The sequence below is a fragment of the Chiloscyllium punctatum genome, chromosome 15 (assembly GCF_047496795.1).
Source record: "Chiloscyllium punctatum isolate Juve2018m chromosome 15, sChiPun1.3, whole genome shotgun sequence".
In the NCBI taxonomy this organism is placed as follows: domain Eukaryota; kingdom Metazoa; phylum Chordata; class Chondrichthyes; order Orectolobiformes; family Hemiscylliidae; genus Chiloscyllium; species Chiloscyllium punctatum.
In genome coordinates, this window is record NC_092753.1 from 70,556,116 (window position 1) to 70,573,865 (window position 17,750).

At 37.8% G+C, this 17,750-nt stretch overlaps 1 protein-coding gene across 1 annotated transcript in view; it reads left to right on the plus strand.

Moving 5' to 3' along the window:
* Positions 1-17,750, plus strand: part of abi3bpb (ABI family, member 3 (NESH) binding protein b) — a 330,661-nt gene that overhangs the window by 268,986 nt on the left and 43,925 nt on the right. Inside the window, exons 50-51 of the mRNA XM_072585416.1 lie at positions 4,857-4,916; positions 10,536-10,604. Coding sequence (XP_072441517.1) covers positions 4,857-4,916; positions 10,536-10,604 — 129 coding nt within the window. The remainder of the gene's footprint in view (positions 1-4,856; positions 4,917-10,535; positions 10,605-17,750) is intronic.

The window sequence follows — 17,750 nt, forward strand, 5'->3', positions numbered from 1 at the left end:
AAAGTTTCATTTCTGTTACTGTGACCTGTAACCTTATAAACTGTTAAAAAATGATTACATTCATAAAAATAGCACTTCTTGGTTCCTGTGTTCTACAGCCCTGTTATATCCCAGCTAAGCAAAGTTAATCTAACTGCCCTGCCACCAGGGTGTTTGTGAGAAAGGTCATACATCATCACTGCCTACAAATTTCGTAAGCCATACCTAAATTCTTTCAGCAGCAGGTTATAAAGTATTGCAACATCAAATTTCAAAACATACTTGCAGTCATTTACAAGTATTATTTCCCGTAAATGACTGAAATTAAAAGTGTAAGTATGAAAAGAAGGCTGAAGAAAATCCATTCAGCTCACAACTGCTGAATAAACTGATGTAACCTTCTTGAATTGCCTTCCAGAAATGGATGTAGTGCTAATTACTGGGAAAGCTGAAACCATACAGCCAGTTACAGGAAATTATAAGCTCTTTGAAAATAATTCTCAGCAATAATTCTCAAACACGGTGAATCAGCCAGAGAACACACAGTATTCTACTTCAAGGAACATTATCTTCATAGGCTCCTAACAAATAAATATAAATGGACTATGGTGACCTAATGCACTTTTTTGAAATCTGTGGACAGAATTTAATCCAGCCTCTTGTGGTGGGAAGTGCAGCAACCATGCATATTTAATCACGGGAGAGGCCGCACAGCAGTCTCTTGGAAATAGCACAAAACCTTCCATGATGAAACTGAGGTGGAAAAGGACTCATGTAGGACAGTCATCCACTTGGGTTTCCTTAATGAGTCAAAGGACATCAATTAACCCAGAGTCCAATGGAATTTATTTGTGGCTCAGGGATTAAATGGGAGTCATTCAGCTCTCCCATGGCTCCCAAAGAATGTTCTTCAAATCCTGTTTGGTTGTCAGACACTGTGTCCCCGATCAAGAGACTTGGCATGCGAAAAGGGCAAATTGCTGAACTAGTGACTTTCACCCCACCCTCTTACCCAAGTCCTGGATCCAGCAAGGATTCCTGGTGAAACTGTTGCAGCATTACAAGCCTTGAGGTGGTACTACTGACAGTGGAGACCATCCAGCCTATGGTTGGCCAGCAGCTATTTGAAATATCTGCTGCCAGGGTCTGACACTGCCAATTACGTGCCTGAGAAGAACTTCCTTTGGTTGTGCTCCCCACCTCAGGAGCAATTGGCTTTTCTATCACTTCTCCAATTGGTAGATGGCAACATTAAATTCCTCCACTAAACTTACTGAAAACAATAAATGGTGCAGTATGTAAGAAATTCCTAGAGTAGTAGGATTGATGTATTCAGTATTGTCTTTGGAGATCTTGGTTGGTCATTTGAAAGACTAAAGAAGTTGGGTCTGAAAAACACTATCTAATGGATTTCTTCAAAGAATTAAGAATACAAGTACCAAAGTAAAATACTTTATCCATTGTCACCTCACTTTTCAGAATGTCAGTATAGAGTCCACGTATTATAATGCTGATGAGAATAACACGAGCATAAATGCCCGTTTGTCTCTTGTCTTTTATATTCACTGAAGTTCAGTTCTCTTTAGATTGATCTTGTCCCGTTAACAGCAGTCTGTTGTTAAGGGTCTTACACTGGACAACTTTTTAGAACATAGAACGTTACAGCGCAGTACAGGCCCTTTGGCCCTTGATGTTGCGCCAACCTGTGGAACCAATTTGAAGCCCCTCTAACCTACACTACTCCATTCTCATCATATGTCTATCCAATGACCATCTAACTGCCCTTAAAGTTGGCAAGGAGCAGGAATCATTCCTGATGAAGGGCCTTTGCCCGAAAAATCGATTTTCCTGCTCCTCAGATGCTGCCTAACCTGCTGTGCTTTTCCAGCACCACTCTAATCTAGACTCTGATCTCCAGCATCTGCAGTACCCACTTCTGCATTAAAGTTGGTGAGTCTGTGACTGTTGCAAGCAGTGCATTCCATGCCCCTACTACTCTCTGAGTAAAGAAACTACCTCTGACATCTGACCTATATCTATCACCCCTCAATTTAAAGCTATGTCCCCTCATGCTTACTATCGCCATTCAGGGAGAAAGACTCTCACTGTCCAACCTATCTAAACCTCTGATTATCTTATATGTCTCAGTTAGTTGCCTCTCAGTCTTCTAATTCTGCTAATTCATAACTTGAAATGATTACTGCAGGATATTTTCAGGATAAAAGCAACAAAATACTTGTCAGAAATAATTGGCTGCAACTTAAGTTTCAAACATTATACATCCAGAATACCAAAGTTGATGAAACACTTTGATGTGATAGACATTTCTACTTGCCAACCATTTTTTGCTTTTATCCTCTGCCAGGTGTGGCAAGCTATGTTTCAGCACAGAATCAAGCCAACTACAATAACCAAAAAAAAACAAGTTTAGGATGATTTTTCAGTAGATGCCTCACATTCACTTTTAAACAAAAAGTTATTCATAACTTTTTCATTCTTAAATACTTGCTCAGAAAATAGTCGTGTGTTAAAGTCGCCATGTTTTTGATACTGAGTAAATTCAGCAAATTCAAGGCAAGGAGAGCTCCCGCCGTAAATTGCAAATCTCCCAAACATGCTGGTTGCTTTACATTACTATTCCATTTACTTTGTATGATGGTATTTCCCCCTGAGTCATTATTTTACAGAACTAGCTGGATTTGCTTGATAATTGCTCAATAACATGAAGTTAATAACAACAAAGTTAAAACATGGTAACTAAGTATGTAAGTACACTTTTGATGCTATGACAAATGTTAATGCGATACCAATCAATTTCTCTAGCTTGGAAATTGGATTACGATAATGACTTAATCTCATTCATCGCTACATTGTTCAAGATTTTTAAAGTATCAACGTGTTAAAATTTATTCTCTTCCTTAAGCCAATATTTGTGCCCTTACTTTATTTTTCTTCGTCTCTTAATTTTACATGAGTTTAATCTCCAGTTTCCTTCTTAGTCCTGCCTCTGTTTATTTCAGAATCTTTAAATTGGTCCCATCGTTCATGTAGGTCCTAAATGCCCATGTCTTTGTCACACCTTTTATCATCTGGCACTTTGAGCAAGCAATTTTCACTCTGAAATGATTTGGAGATGCCGGTGTTGGACTGGGGTGTACAAAGTTAAAAATCGCACAACACCAGGTTATAGTCCAACAGGTTTAATTAGAAGCAAACTAGCTTTCGGAGCGACGCTCCTTCATCAGGTGATTGTGGAGGGTTCGATCGTAACACAGAATTTATAGCAAAAATTTATAGTGTGATGTAATTGAAATTATACATTGAAAACTTGCCTGCATTCCTGTAGAAACGTGATGTAGAAACTGCATGCATTCATGTAGAACTCTGAGCTCAAAAACTGCATGAATTCATGTAAACTCAGTTAACTCACTTTTTAGATTAGAATCAATCTAAACATCAGGTCATAGACAGAGAACATAGGGGGCCAACATCTTCAACATATTGTCTCGCTATCACCATTGTTAACAGCTAACCTGAGAATGCAACTTTTTAAAAAAAAAAGGTTTTGTAATTTACACATGAAAGAAGTGAAACTATCACTGTATTCTAACAGATGGAAAGGCTTATCAGACAATCAATTTTTCAATGTATAATTTCAGTTACATCACACTAAATTTTTGCTATAAATTCTGTGTGTTAGGATTGAGCCCTCCACTACCACCTGATGAAGAGCGATGCTCCGAAAGCTAGTGTGCTTCCAATTAAACCTGTTGCACTATAACCTGGTGTTGTGTGATTTTTAACTTTGTTCACTCTGAAAGGTTCAATAAAATGTCTGACTAATGACATATGGTCGTGGTGCTCAGCTTCACGGAGAGTTTGACACATATTTTCAGATTTTAGTAGAATTCCTTCAATTGTCAGTGGCTTATTAAGGATAGTACAGGAATGGCACAATTGGTGTATCTCAAGGCAGTTAAAGCCTAAAATAGCTGGGTTTGTTGAATATAAAGTCTATACTGAAAATAATGTTGTCCTGTGCCTTTTATTAAGATTCAAGAAAAAAGAATGCCTTTGTTTTGTGCTTCAAGATTTGAATGAATTGGGTCTGCAATTTTTAATTCCTTATTTTTGCTATCAGAAACACTCTTAATGAGTATGAAACAAAATTGTTTCAAAATGAGTTTTAGCTTAGAATAACTTTCACAATTAAGTAAAACGATGCTATTTTTGTAGTTTGCAGACTTTATAACTGGTATCATTGCTGTGGTTTTCTTTTGAATTTCTACCGACTAGTTTATGTGTAAGCACATTGTGGCACTCTGCCTTAACAATCGAATAAATGGAATAAATTTGCATTGGAATTTCTGAGAGTCCCAGAGATCAACCATAAACTGCATGAGATTAAGTATTTTAGGCATACTGCATGATTATTAAATTTTGCTGGCATTGCAATGTCAAAACATGAAAAAAGTCAAGTGCCACAAACAAGTAGGCAAAATAAATTAGATGGCTTGGACAGATGATCATTTGAATATGATTCATTTGTATTCCACATGCTTCCGATTTTCCAAATTAGATCAATTGTAATTACCTTAGATTCAGGAGATGTTTCGTAATGTATTTTTCATGTTGGTGTTCTGTACTCATATAGTACCTCCAGGTTGAGGAAAGCAATGTGACATGATATGATATACTACAGAACCTGATCAATGGACATTTTTGTACTGGTTAAGTGTGAATTTTATTGATGGCAGTGTGCTTCATTAGAAATTTGCAATTATGAACATTCATACCCTTATTTCTGTATCAATTCATCTCTTCATTTAAAAATATGTGACTGTACTATCTTTGTTTTCTCTTTTTGTCTTCTACAGAACTTGAGACACAATCACCAGGTGGTCACTTATCTTCCACTGTTCCTGGCAATACTCAGGGTATGTAATGCTTTAGGGACATATCTAACAATTGTAGCTCTGCAAGGCCTTGGAAGAAGTACAGGAGGAAATGAGTAATGAGTCTTGAAACTATGAGCTCATCAAGGTGAGTGGTGAGATTGAGCAATTCAGAATGTTTCTACGTGGCATCAGTCAACATTGCTGGATCAAATATAAATGGCCAACGTCTAATCCAAAGTTCCCAGTAGCTACATGATTGATGAAAATTATATTCAAACACTGAAGAATACTATCCCCATTCTTAAAACTTTAACTTGGCAGGATTGTCAATCGTTTCCTGAATTCATAACAGTACAATCAAATTATATCCATTAAGATCTGTACTGAGATTGGCTTTGATCATTGTTAATAATTGGGGAAAGGTAAGAAACTAAGATAAAACATATGAAAAATATCTTACCTAACATTCCTAAAATGTTAAGAATATTCAATGCACTGCATTGAGAATACATTCTTTTCAAAGAAACAACCACTTTAACCACAAAGATCACAATAATTACTGATTTATGTTGCATCATTAGGATCATACAGCCTTTTATGCTGACTGAACATGAAATATATGAATTGTATTAATCTAATAAATACAATGGTTTCAACTAAAGATTGATTGACAGAGCTCAAGATTATTCTTCTATTCAAAAATAAAATTTGAATTAAACCTGGCTTTCAGTTGTATATTTATTGTATAAAACTTGTACTTTTGACCCAAAAAATATTTGCTACGAAATTCAACCCTCATGACAATTACTTTAAATGTAAAATCTGAATACTGCATGAACAAAAACATAGATCAGATCCTTTCTCTACGATAGTGTTTTTATATTGTTCCCAATAAATTCTGTTGTTATTTGCTGGGGCACTAGTTACCTTAACTACCAATTTTTTTGTTTGGAGCTGATAAAAGATATGCATGATGTTAGCTTAAGGAGGAAATCAGTTTTCTCCAATTACTAATAGAGTTCTTTGATATTTTAAAATATTTTAATAAAACATAATATGGCTGAAAAATGATGGGATTACAAGCTTTATTTTTAAATTGTGTTTGTGTGTGTAGTTGCTTGGAGTTTGCATCTTATTGCATGCACTTTAACCCAAATATCGTGGTGTACAACCATGCTTAGATATATTTTCCTCAGGTTGAAGATGCGAATGTTAGTATAGAATAGTTTTATACTTTTAGAATTGTACTGAGGTTTGCATTTGATTTGGTGATTGGGAGAACATATATAGAATTGTGGGTAATGATGCAAGAGTGGATCAATTCTAAATTATGATATATGATATTGGGAAACATACATTAAATGTCACATTAGTTATGTGTCCTGTAATGCAAGGAGAGGATTGACAAAGGGAAAAATATCTTCATGTAAATCACTGTCTATATCTCTTCAGATTGCTTTACAAAATCCAGTTAAAACATTGAACAAAACAGAAATCTATATGCTGTTTTCGGTATGACAGGTACCCACAGTAACTTAATATTAAGTCTCAGAGAGAAAAGCAGAGTCTGTCAGTGTTTGAAGTAAGTTAAAAACAAATAGAAATTTTAGAAAGTTCATTGGCAGCATATATAATAGTACTTTTGTGTTCTTGTAGAAGTCAGATACATGAATACCAAGCTTGATGCCAAAATTCTGTCCTTGTGTTAAAGGACAACCAGAGTTAATCCACTGAATAACATGTTAGTTTAATTAGAATGGCTAGATGGTTTGTCTTATTCAATTAAAATTTCTGATGTGGAGCTTATGCAGCATGAGCTTACGTAATGTGTTATTGCATTGTCAACAAACTGCATTTTGCTCAAAATCTAATCTTAATTTTTGCCTTTCATTTGCATCATCCTCTTGCTTTCCTTTATTACAAAACAAAAAGCTACCATCTATATTCAGTTTGAACTTTGTAACTAATGCAAAATAATGTTCTAACACTGAAAAATAACACCCAGTTTTTCTGGATATAGTTCCATGACTCAAGATAATGGTAGAGATGATAATGGTCATACTAGCATGCACAAATTAACATGCAGACTACAGCATATGGTGACCTTAAACTGTATTAATTTATAAATTCTGAAAATTTCTGCTGTCCATGATAGAATCCAGCGCATTGCAACAACAATATCATTAGATTTTGCAGGTACCTCAGCTATTATTTTGTTGGGAACCCAATTCATCCAGCTGGATTTATAAAGAAATTCAAAGCATGTAAATCCTAAACTTTTGTTTGTTTTGATTCATTGAGATCACGTTGTCAATTCAAAGAAAAATAACTGTAGGTGGTGGAAATCTGAAATGAAAAACAGAAAAAGCTGAAAGGTTCAGCAGATTAATCAGCATCTGTGTAGAGAAAAGGTCTCCTGTATATGCTTTATCAGAACTGCAAGCTAAAAGATAAGCAAGTTTGTTAATAAAATTGAGGCAAGGACAGAAACAAATTAGAAGCCCTGCCTCGGTGTCAGAAGACTGAGGGTTCAAGCCTCATCATGAGAACATAATATATACATATTTAGTTTTAATATTAGCTTTATATATTAGCTTTAATATATATTCAGTTCTAATGAAGTTCTGCATTGTCAGAGGTGCATTCCTTCAGATTCAACCTTATTGTGAGACCGGCCTGTGATATCTTTGGTAGACATTAATCAGGTGCAATAGTCTGCAAATTGTTTCATGTTAGATTAAATGAAAGATTGTGGCAGTTAAACAAAAGGAGGATGTATTATATTCCATATGATCATCAAGTTTTTTTTTTCAAAAATTAAGCAGTTTGCTCATCATGCTTCCCTTTTAAATTCTTCATTGTGGTTAGAGTATTTGTTGGCACAATATTTGTGGTCAGGAATGGCAAAAAAACAGCACTCACCACCAACTTCCAAGAAATCTGCCCTAGTGATGTTAGTGGCATGGACTTTTGCTTTACCGATGCCAATTTTAACCTGGTGCCAAGTCAGAGGAACCTCCATGTGTTCAGTAAAACAGATACCATCAAACAGTGCTAGTGGCCACTAACATTGTAGTCTTCTCAAAGATAGCAAATTAGAAAGTAACATTTTTTTTCATCTTTCATTTAATTTATACAAGGTATAATGAATGATAGTTGCAAAAACATATCATAAAAATATCATACACACCTGCCCATATTTTGCACTAGTAAATACATCTCTGGAACTAATAGCGCCTTATGGAGTCCACAAATATGCAATTAAGTGTGGGAATTTAGAGTTCTCTAGATACAGGGGTTGACAGGATCAGAGTAACTGAACACCACCACATTTTCAGTTAATCATGGAGAACCAGCATGGATTCATGACAGGAAGGTCATGCCTGACAAATCTCATTGAATTTTTTTGAAGAGGTGACTAACCTATTAGGCAGGGAAATGTCTATGGTTGTTAACTATGTGGACTTCCAGAAGGCATTTGTTGAAGTCCCACATAAGAGACTATTAACCAAGATAGAACTTGGAATTGAAGGCCAAATACTGACATGGCTGTGTAATTATTGAATGGCAGGTAACACAAAGTACAGATAATGGAGAGATACTTAAAATGGCAAGATGTGACCAGTGGTGTCCAAGAATGATCTGTGTTAGAGCCTCAATTATTCATTTTATTCATGAACAACGTGGGTAATGGCATAGAATGTCATATATCCAAATTTTCTGATGGCATAAAGTTAGGTAGCATTGTAGACGGTGTAGATGATAGCATACAATTATAAAGGGATACTGATAGACTAGGCTAGTGGGCAAAACTATGGCAGATGGAGTTCAATGTTAGAAAGCATGAGTTAATCATTTTGGACTGAATAAGAATAGATCAGGTTACTTTCTGGGTGGTATGAAGATAAATACTGTGAATGTCCAAAGAGATTGAGGGATTCAGGTACATAGATCGTTAAACTGCCATAAACAGGTGCAGAAAATAATCAGAAAGCTCATGGAATGCTAGCTGGGGGATTGGAGTGTTATCTAACTAAAGTCTTCAAGATATTAACAGGAGAAGATAGGAAAGATAAAGATAAACTAGTTTCGCCATTCGGGTATTCTAGGGGGCATAGTCAAAAACAAAAAGGACCAGACTATTCAGGGGACGTGTTAGGAAGTGCTTTTACACATAGGCTGGTATTGATTCTCATCCATAAATGGCAGCTGCTGCTAAGTCTGCTGTTTAGTTTTAAATCTGAGAGTTTGTTTTTGTTAAGTGAAGGTCTTAAGAGATATAAGCAAAAGACAAGGTATATGGTATTAAGCCACAGACAGGCCATGATCAATTAAATGGAGGAACAGGCTCAAGGGGCTGAATGGATTACTTCTGTTCCTATGTTCCTATGTTCCTATGTAATCAAGAAGTTTCTGTCAGTGAAACTGTTTTTCCAGAGAATATGCTGTTCAGGACCCTAGAATACAAGCAATTCCAAATGATTGAACTGAAAAGAACAGCCACTGTCACACTAGTAGTCTCACTATAAACCCTCTTGGAAACTATTGTAACTTATTTACTGGAGTTTTTTTTAACAGCACTCTATTATCAGAATTACTGCTAGACCCACTGATTAGCCCTCAAAAAAGTCATTTTACATCATTCATTGTGACATTATGATAAAACAATCCTCAATTAAATAAACTTATTTAAAATAAGTTTATTTAAAAGTTTAGCTTCAACTTTAGTCTGATGTTTCAATCATTTATGTCACAGTATGTCTTAAAATAAAAGTGACAAGATTCAGTCTTTTCTTCTTGGTTCTTTTTGTCCATGAGAATACTTCAGTGTAATCAGTGGCTTACCTGTTTGATAACTCCATTGCAGCTGGACTCCCTTGACCTGGTTCCTGGTTCAAACTGACATTAGTAAAGGGGAGAGATGTATCACAGGGATCAATAGATCCTTGTGAGCAATTTTCTTTTGAGGTCAGCAAGCTTCCTGCCTTCATTATTGACTGTAAAACCCAGCCCATTATTTTAAAAATATGAATTTTACCTGATAACAGAAAATGTGGACTTTGCACAAGTGAGAAATTAATTTTTCAGGGCTAGTGAGGCTGTTCATAAGTAACTGTCTATTGTTTGCTCTTAAAATCCCATAACATGCCATTCAACATAGTGTAACATTTTCAAGGGATTTACAGTAAGACTGACAATGTAAAATGGGCAAATTCCTATCATTTCAATGATATCTATTTATAGTCTAGAAGGAACTCAATAGTGCACCCTATAGGTTACTATAGAATTACTGATGGCAACTTGTGGATTTCCAGTGTTGACTGCACACACCTGGACTTTTTCAGACATTGCTGTTACTTTTGGAGATGTAATGATGGCAAATCCTAACAATTTCACCATCAGTAATTACATCATAAATCCAAGCTGATTCTTTGCCACTCCTGGTTCTCTCTTTTTACCTATCAGTGCTAAGTTTTTGGTTATCTTTAGCTTTGAAGTTCTGATGAAGTATATGAACTTACAACAGATTCTGATTGATTCACCAGCAGTTTCTGTTCTTTTGCCATAGTTTCACTGTTTCTTTTCAGGTACAATGTGCACAAAACCAAAAATTCAATTTCAGACTTTTAAAATTGCTTTCTTTTAAATTTATTACAGAAAGTTCGCCTGTCTTCAGATCAACCCCAGTATCTAATATTGATGGCCAGGGGCAAGAAAGATTTAGAGGTACAGTATTCCTGTCAGCTTGGCTCAGTTGGTAGCATTCTTGCCTCTGAGTCGGAAGGTTGTGGGTTCAAGCCCCACCCCAGGACTTGAGAACATAATCTAGGCTGGCACTTTAGTGCAGTACTGAGGGAGTGCTGCATTGTCAAAGATGCAGTCCTTCAGATTCAATACTAAATGAAGCCCCATCAGCTGCTCAGTGTGGTTTTGATAGATACTAAAAAATAGCATGGTACTATTCAAGAAGAGAAGGGAGTTTACATGGTGTTCTAACCAATGTTCTTCACTCGATCAACACCGCCAAACTCACTGGCTCATCATACATACCACTGCTTTTCATGGGTCCTTGTGTGCAAAATGTCTGCTTTTGTCTGCCTGCATAAGTCTATGTAACAATGGTGACTTCCATTTGTTACATAGGAAGTACCTTAGGAAGTTTGAGTGTTATGATAAGACATTATATACAATTTGGTTCAATCTTCAACCACTTAGATAAAAGGATAAACCAAAGTAATGTTGTTCAGAAGATCTATTTTTGCTTAATCATTATTCAGACAGAGTGAAGCGATGGGAAATGCAATTGTTTCTTCTCTGGGATCCAGCTTCCAATCAAGTGCAAGTTAGCGGGGTGAAGATCTCTTCCCCTTGCTTTCATGTGAAACAAATGGAGAGCCTTTGTTGATGAGCCATGAGGCTGCAGCTCTATACTGTTTAAATTGTACTAAGTTGATGAATGTAACAAAGGAAGTATACAATTGTTTGGTGTGTAAACGATAAAAATTTGCATTGGATCTTTTCGGAATTTAGGCACATTATTTTGGAGGAAAGGTGCTATTTAGTATTGGTTGAATTATGGTTGACCTCGGAATATTTGTTGCTGTCAATGAAACCTAATTCTGTGAGTATGCACCACATTTTGACATCCTGCCAGACAGCAGCCTGTCCTCAAAAAAAAAATTATTCCTGGCAACCAACATTGAGATTCAGAACATTTTGCCATGATGAGCAGGAAAGTATAATTGCCAAAACATATGAAAAGAAAGACAAACAATTGTCAGATAACAAATAATTTTTTCAATCACTTCTGTGTCATTGCTTTGTATAAACAAAGTGATAATGGATTAAATCTATTCATATAAATTAACATTACTAAGAAAAATTAACATGTACCTGTTGAAAGCAATCAGAATTTCAGAAGAAAAGTGAGATTATCTAAAAACTGACTTTAAACATGATCTTGTTGACCAAAATCTTCATTCTTTCAAATGGTAAATGTTAGAAAAGTCAAAAGCCAATTTAGTTGACATGATTTTATAGAACGGTCATAATGCAGAAGGAGACTGTTTAACCCATTGGGTAGAATCCTATAGGGGTCTAAGCAATGTGGGCAATGGTGAGCTGTGTGGCAGAATCAGATGACAAGTGCCTCAAGGCACATCAAAGCATCGCAATCATGTCATTCTATCTTTTAGATATTTTTAATCAACCTGTTTAGATATGTTATGGTTCAACTCCGCACCAGGACTCTTGACTCAATGGTAGAAAAACTACCACTGAACTGCAAAAGCCCCTTCACTACGTCTTTTCTGCTTTCCATCAACAGCATGGCATGATTCTCACTGGGCAGCAGCAAGATGCCAATGAACAAGGATTAAAGCTTGTTAAAAGTCTTTTTAATGGCACAACTCACCAACTTAATGTTCAGACTCCCTTTTTAACAAACCCATTAAACAAGCTCGGTGTTGAGAAAACTAGAGAAGGAAAACAAAGCAGAATACCTGGCGAATTCAGATAACCACTTACTCTGAGTGTAGGAAACATAGGCTCCTGCCACACATACTCCACGTCCAAGGGCATTGACAATCAACATTGTCAAGCAACATTGACTCTAAAAGCCTTCATGGCACACTGCCAATAAACTTAACTGACACTTCTGCACTTCAGTGCTGCTAGAAGGATACTGTGTGCTCAGGGGGTCATGAGCATCAGATGAACCGGACTAAGTTACATCCCTGGTCTCTTAATTCGCTATCGTAGCATTCACTCAATTTGATGCTTCCTGGAAGCTCTTTGAAACCCTATCTTGTGTTTTCTTTCCCTTTTATGCTTTGCTCCTCGAGAGATATGAGGTTCATTTTACTGCTGTCTTGCTGTGCCACAAGTGAAGGGCATCCTCTGATACCAGTGCAAGTCGAGCTTGGGTAATCAGTCAGGATCCTCTCCTCCTAAGTGGTGAGGAACCAAATTACTGGCAGAAGACTACCAGTCTTAACTCTTTCTGTCATATTGTGGGCTGGATGGCTTCAGGAATGATAGAGGCAGGTATTATAGGAAACGAAAATGAATGGCCCAGCAGTTACTGTTCATGAAGGTGGGGAAGTTTGCCGAATGAGTGAGTGGGTGGTGCAAAGAGAATGTAGAGTCAGTGGTGACAAGAGTTGACGGGCTTGGTGAGACCAATTGGGAAGATGTTGCAGGCAACATTAAAAGTATTAGACTATGAGACTGGTAGGGGATGGGTACAGTAGCAGTGTGTGCAACATCAGAGAGAAGATGGTAGAACTTAGGTTGGTGAATTGGAGAAGGACATTGATCCTCTTTCCATATTGCTGTGTATTCTTTCAGATGGCTGAAACTGAGTGGATGGCACTCTCAGACTGTGCTGGCATGGTCTGGTGTCGTAGACTCCGCTGCTGGTCCGGGGGGGGGGAGTCCTGTCTTAGTACCATCCCATCCAGAACGACCTTCAGGACCCTGCTGGCAAAACAAGGCACCAATTTTCCTTTGTCTCCAGGTCCAGCGCAAATATCGGCAAGCTGTCTGCATGTACAAAGGACTTTTAAAGATGGCATGGGCTCAAGGAATGGCCAGTGAATTCCAGGATACTTGTAGAGTGGCATGTTGTTCCTGGAGTGGTGTGTTGTAAGGTGTATTGGAAATCAGAAGTGAGAGATGCTATAGAATTAGGATAGTTAATTGATGAGAGATGTTTGCTAAGATATGTGAGAGAACTTGCTAGCCCTTGCAGTGACAAACCCTGTAAGAAACACTACGCAAGTCAGACTTATTTTATAAAGATGTAAGATTCAGCCGTGATGCTAATTAGCTTGCACTTTTCACAAGTATTCAATAAAATTATCATGTATCATGAGCTCCAGAAGTTTATCCACAACAACTTCAACCTCCTTTAACCCACACTTACTTTCATTATACAATTCTCATTTCTTAATTGGACTAATATTTTCAGTGATGCAATTCTGTGGCATATTTCCTCATCCAATATTTTTCTTTTGAAATTAAGGTGGAAGTTTTGACACAATCACTTTCAGTGTTCCAGCCTGTGTACCATCCTAACCTTGTGCAAAAATGTTATATAAAGATTCCCATTGCTTTTTGTTTTGTTTTAAACTAAAGGTTTTACTCACCCTTATAGTAGCCCATCATCAAATAATAATTCCTAATATGTAATGTGGAAACTCAGGATTCTGTTCATTATCACTTTTTAAAAGAATTTTATGAAGAAATCAAGTTCTCAAAAATCAAGGCCAATTTCCAGACATTGAGATTAATGTCCTGATGCCTCTAACATCTGCTATTTCCTTACTGCCAATCAGAGTGTTAGAATCCATGAGCACTCATCCGCTCATATCACCAGGAGTAATTTTGAGCTAAACATTGGCAGTGGTTCAAAGCTAAGTAGAGGATGTCCAAAATGAATAGAAATAAGAGCAGAGGAGAAAACCAGATTGTAGACAGAAGCAAAAAGGATCTAAGGAATTTGTTTTAGCGATATATGAAACAAAGTACAAAAGGCCAGGTAGTTCCTCTGAGGGATAATTGGGTAGAAATATTACAGAGAATCAGGAAGTCGCAGATGTTAAATCTATTCATCACATCAGTCTTAAGAAATGAAGAGTATGGACAAAATCCAGATCCACTTATTTGGCATGGAATTCACAACACATGTAAAGATCAATGAAACATACGTTCAAAGAAACTCAGGAATTAATTGTCTGAAGAGCACCTGCATTGGATAAGATGAACCCCAGACTCATCAAGAAATCAGCCAGGAAATAGACGAGACTCTGATTAATATTGCTAGGAATTTCATCAATAAGGGACTGTATCTGAAGATTGAAGGATAACAAATGTTATCTTAATGGAATATTCAAAACAGAAGTACAGCAAACTTATTTGAGAGCCTACAATGGAAGGTCAGCTGTATTCATCTAAAGAGCAGTGACGTTGGTGCGGGTGCACCAGGTCACATTTGTTAAATTTCCTGGAAATTCTATGAAAATGTAGCAATATCTATTGATGCTTGTGAAATGAATTAGCAAGTTTAAAATTTAACATTGCATCAGAATCCAGATTAATTCATTAGACTTCTCACACCTCATATGGAGCAAGATATTTTACTTTATTACTGAAGCTTGATTGACATGGAAGTTTTCAGAGACATCTGCTGCAATCATTCAAATGTCTGTCTCATTTAACGAAGGAATACCAACAGAGAATTATTTACTTGAAGACTAAGAAGTTTATATTTGCTTTGCTGCAGTTTATGCCAGTGTGGGTTTGGTGAACTGCAGACCATTGGAAGGGAATGTGTGATGTTTCCATCTCCATTTTCCTTAATCAGTTATTAACATGATTATATGTATAGTTCTCAGGACTAGATTTTTGTGAGGTTAAAGACCCAGCAGAAATGGCAGAAGTGATCTAATATCTCAAGTCCTCCCTCTAAACGTGACATTTTGCACTTTTGTGGGTGCTGAACTGGAATTGGTTTTGGGCTTCAATCATGTGCAGTTCCTGAAGGCCAGATGTTCATTTAAATATCAGCTGTCTCCCTTTAAATCCCATTTTTGTAACTCCACACCAAAGATGGACCAGCCCAGATCAGAGAAAGTCTGTTCTCAGTGCATTTATTTAGGATTGCTAGTGTACTCCTTCAGAGAGCTGACATAACTCAACCAAAATGCGTGGGGTTGGTTAGGTTTCCAGTGATTTAGAGGATAGGTATGCTTTGAGATTATAATCATCTTTGGCTTTGCTTCGCTGATGAGGATGACTCTCTTCCACTCTCAGGGTGAGTCTGTAAGTGGTTGTACAGACTGATATGGCTGTCACAGGCTCTGTTACACTTGGGCAGGTGGTGGTCATGGGAAGATGTGGATGGACCATTGACGTGGCAGTGCTCTCCTTTCGCTGTTTTTGCCTGGCTTCCATTTTTTCTCAGTGGCAAGTCTCAAGGTGCTTGACAACTTCCCTGAGGCTGCTCTTCCTCCACTTTGGATGGCCTTGGGCCAGTGATTCCCCATGTGTCTGTGAGAATGCTTCACTTCACCAGTGAGGTCTTGAGGGTATCACTGAAGCACATCCCCTGTCCACCTCAGGCTTGCATACCATTTTGAGGCTGGGAATAGAGCACCCACTCAGGGAATCTTGTGTTGGTTATGCGGATGATGTGCCCAACTCATTGTAACCGATCAAGGGTGATCAGTGCCTTGATGCTGGGGATAGTGGCCTGGTCGAGGATGCTGGTGTTAGTGCATCTTTCTTCTTAGCAGATTCACACAACCTTGCGCAGGCAGCGTTGGTGGGACTGCTGCAGCTCCTTAAGGTGTCTGCTGTAGACAGTCCAAGTTTCAGCCATATAGGAGAGTGGAAACCACCACGGCTCTGTAAACCATAGTCTTGGTGTCGGATCTGACGATGTTCTCAAATATCCTTTACCTCAGGAAGCCACATGCTGTGCTAGCACATTGGAGGCAGTGCTGGATCTCTTCATCAATAGCTGCTTTGGTCGACACGACAATTCTGAGGCATTGGAAGTGGTCAACGTTGTCTCAGGCTTCCCCATGGACCTTGATGATCCGGGGTTTGCGCCACAATACCAGGCCAAGTTGATGATAAAGGATAGGTTCCTTTTTGGGGTTTCATGTGGTATGGTGGCTCAGTGGTTAGCACTGCTGCCTCACAGTGCCAGGGATCCTTGTTCAGTTCCAACCTTGGGCATCTGTTTGTGTGGAGTTTGCACATTCTCCCCGTGTCTGTGTGGGTTTCTTCCATGTGCTCTGGTTTCGTCTAAAAAATCTATATTTATCTGTTTAAAAAAAATTGTCATTCATAAAAACAAATTTTGACAGGTGCTAACACTTTGATATATCCGGAAAGGCGTTTACACATTTACGAGTTCCAAGAGGTTTGAATTAGAATCCCTACAGTGTGGAAACAGGCCCTTCGGCCCAACAGGTCCACACCAACCCTCTGAAGAGTAACCCACCCAGACCCATTCCAATTCAAAGATGTGCAGGTTAGGTGAATTGGCCATGCTAAATTGCCTACAGTGCAGGTTAATAGTTAGGGGTAAATATAGGAAAGGGGAATGGGTCTGGGTGGGTTACTCTTCAGAGGGTTGGTGTGGACTTGTTGGGCTGAAGGGCCTGTTTCCACACTGTAGGGATTCTAATTCAAACCTCTTGGAACTCGTAAATGTGTAAACGCCTTTCCGGATATATCAAAGTGTTAGCACCTGTCAAAATGTGTTTTTATGAATGACAATTTTTTTTAAACAGATAAATATAGATTTTTAAATAATAAAACTCTTTTTCCTGCTGGTGCATGGGTACCTTTGGATACTAAATCAGGTCATGGTATAGGTGAAGAGAAAAAGTTGGGTAGGAGTAGACAATAATCTGACAAAAGGAGTATGAGATGAGTACAGGACATGAGTAGATGACTCCCCAGGGATTGAAAGTGAGGAGTGCATGTAGCTACTTCTAAGGTCAGGTTCTCCCAGTATTGTGTGTCTGTCCCAGAAATGAACCTCAAGGCCTAAGTGATATTAGGGAGATAGAGAATGAATGGCAGGTCTAAAGGATAGTGGCACTGTAACGCAACAAAATTCTGAATTACATTGGAAAACCTCAGAAGATAATCTCACCCATTAGTGGCTGTGCTATTGAAGACAAAGGGTTAAGGACAAAGAAGAAGAGGGGAAAACTGAGGGAAAAGGAAAGCCAAAGTGCAAGCAGCAATTGACAAACTGGATAATAAGCAGCTGAGTATCAAACATGGCTGCAGGGTGTTCACAACAAGAATTTTTTGTCTTTGCATCTGAATATCACTAACCTCACAAGTTAG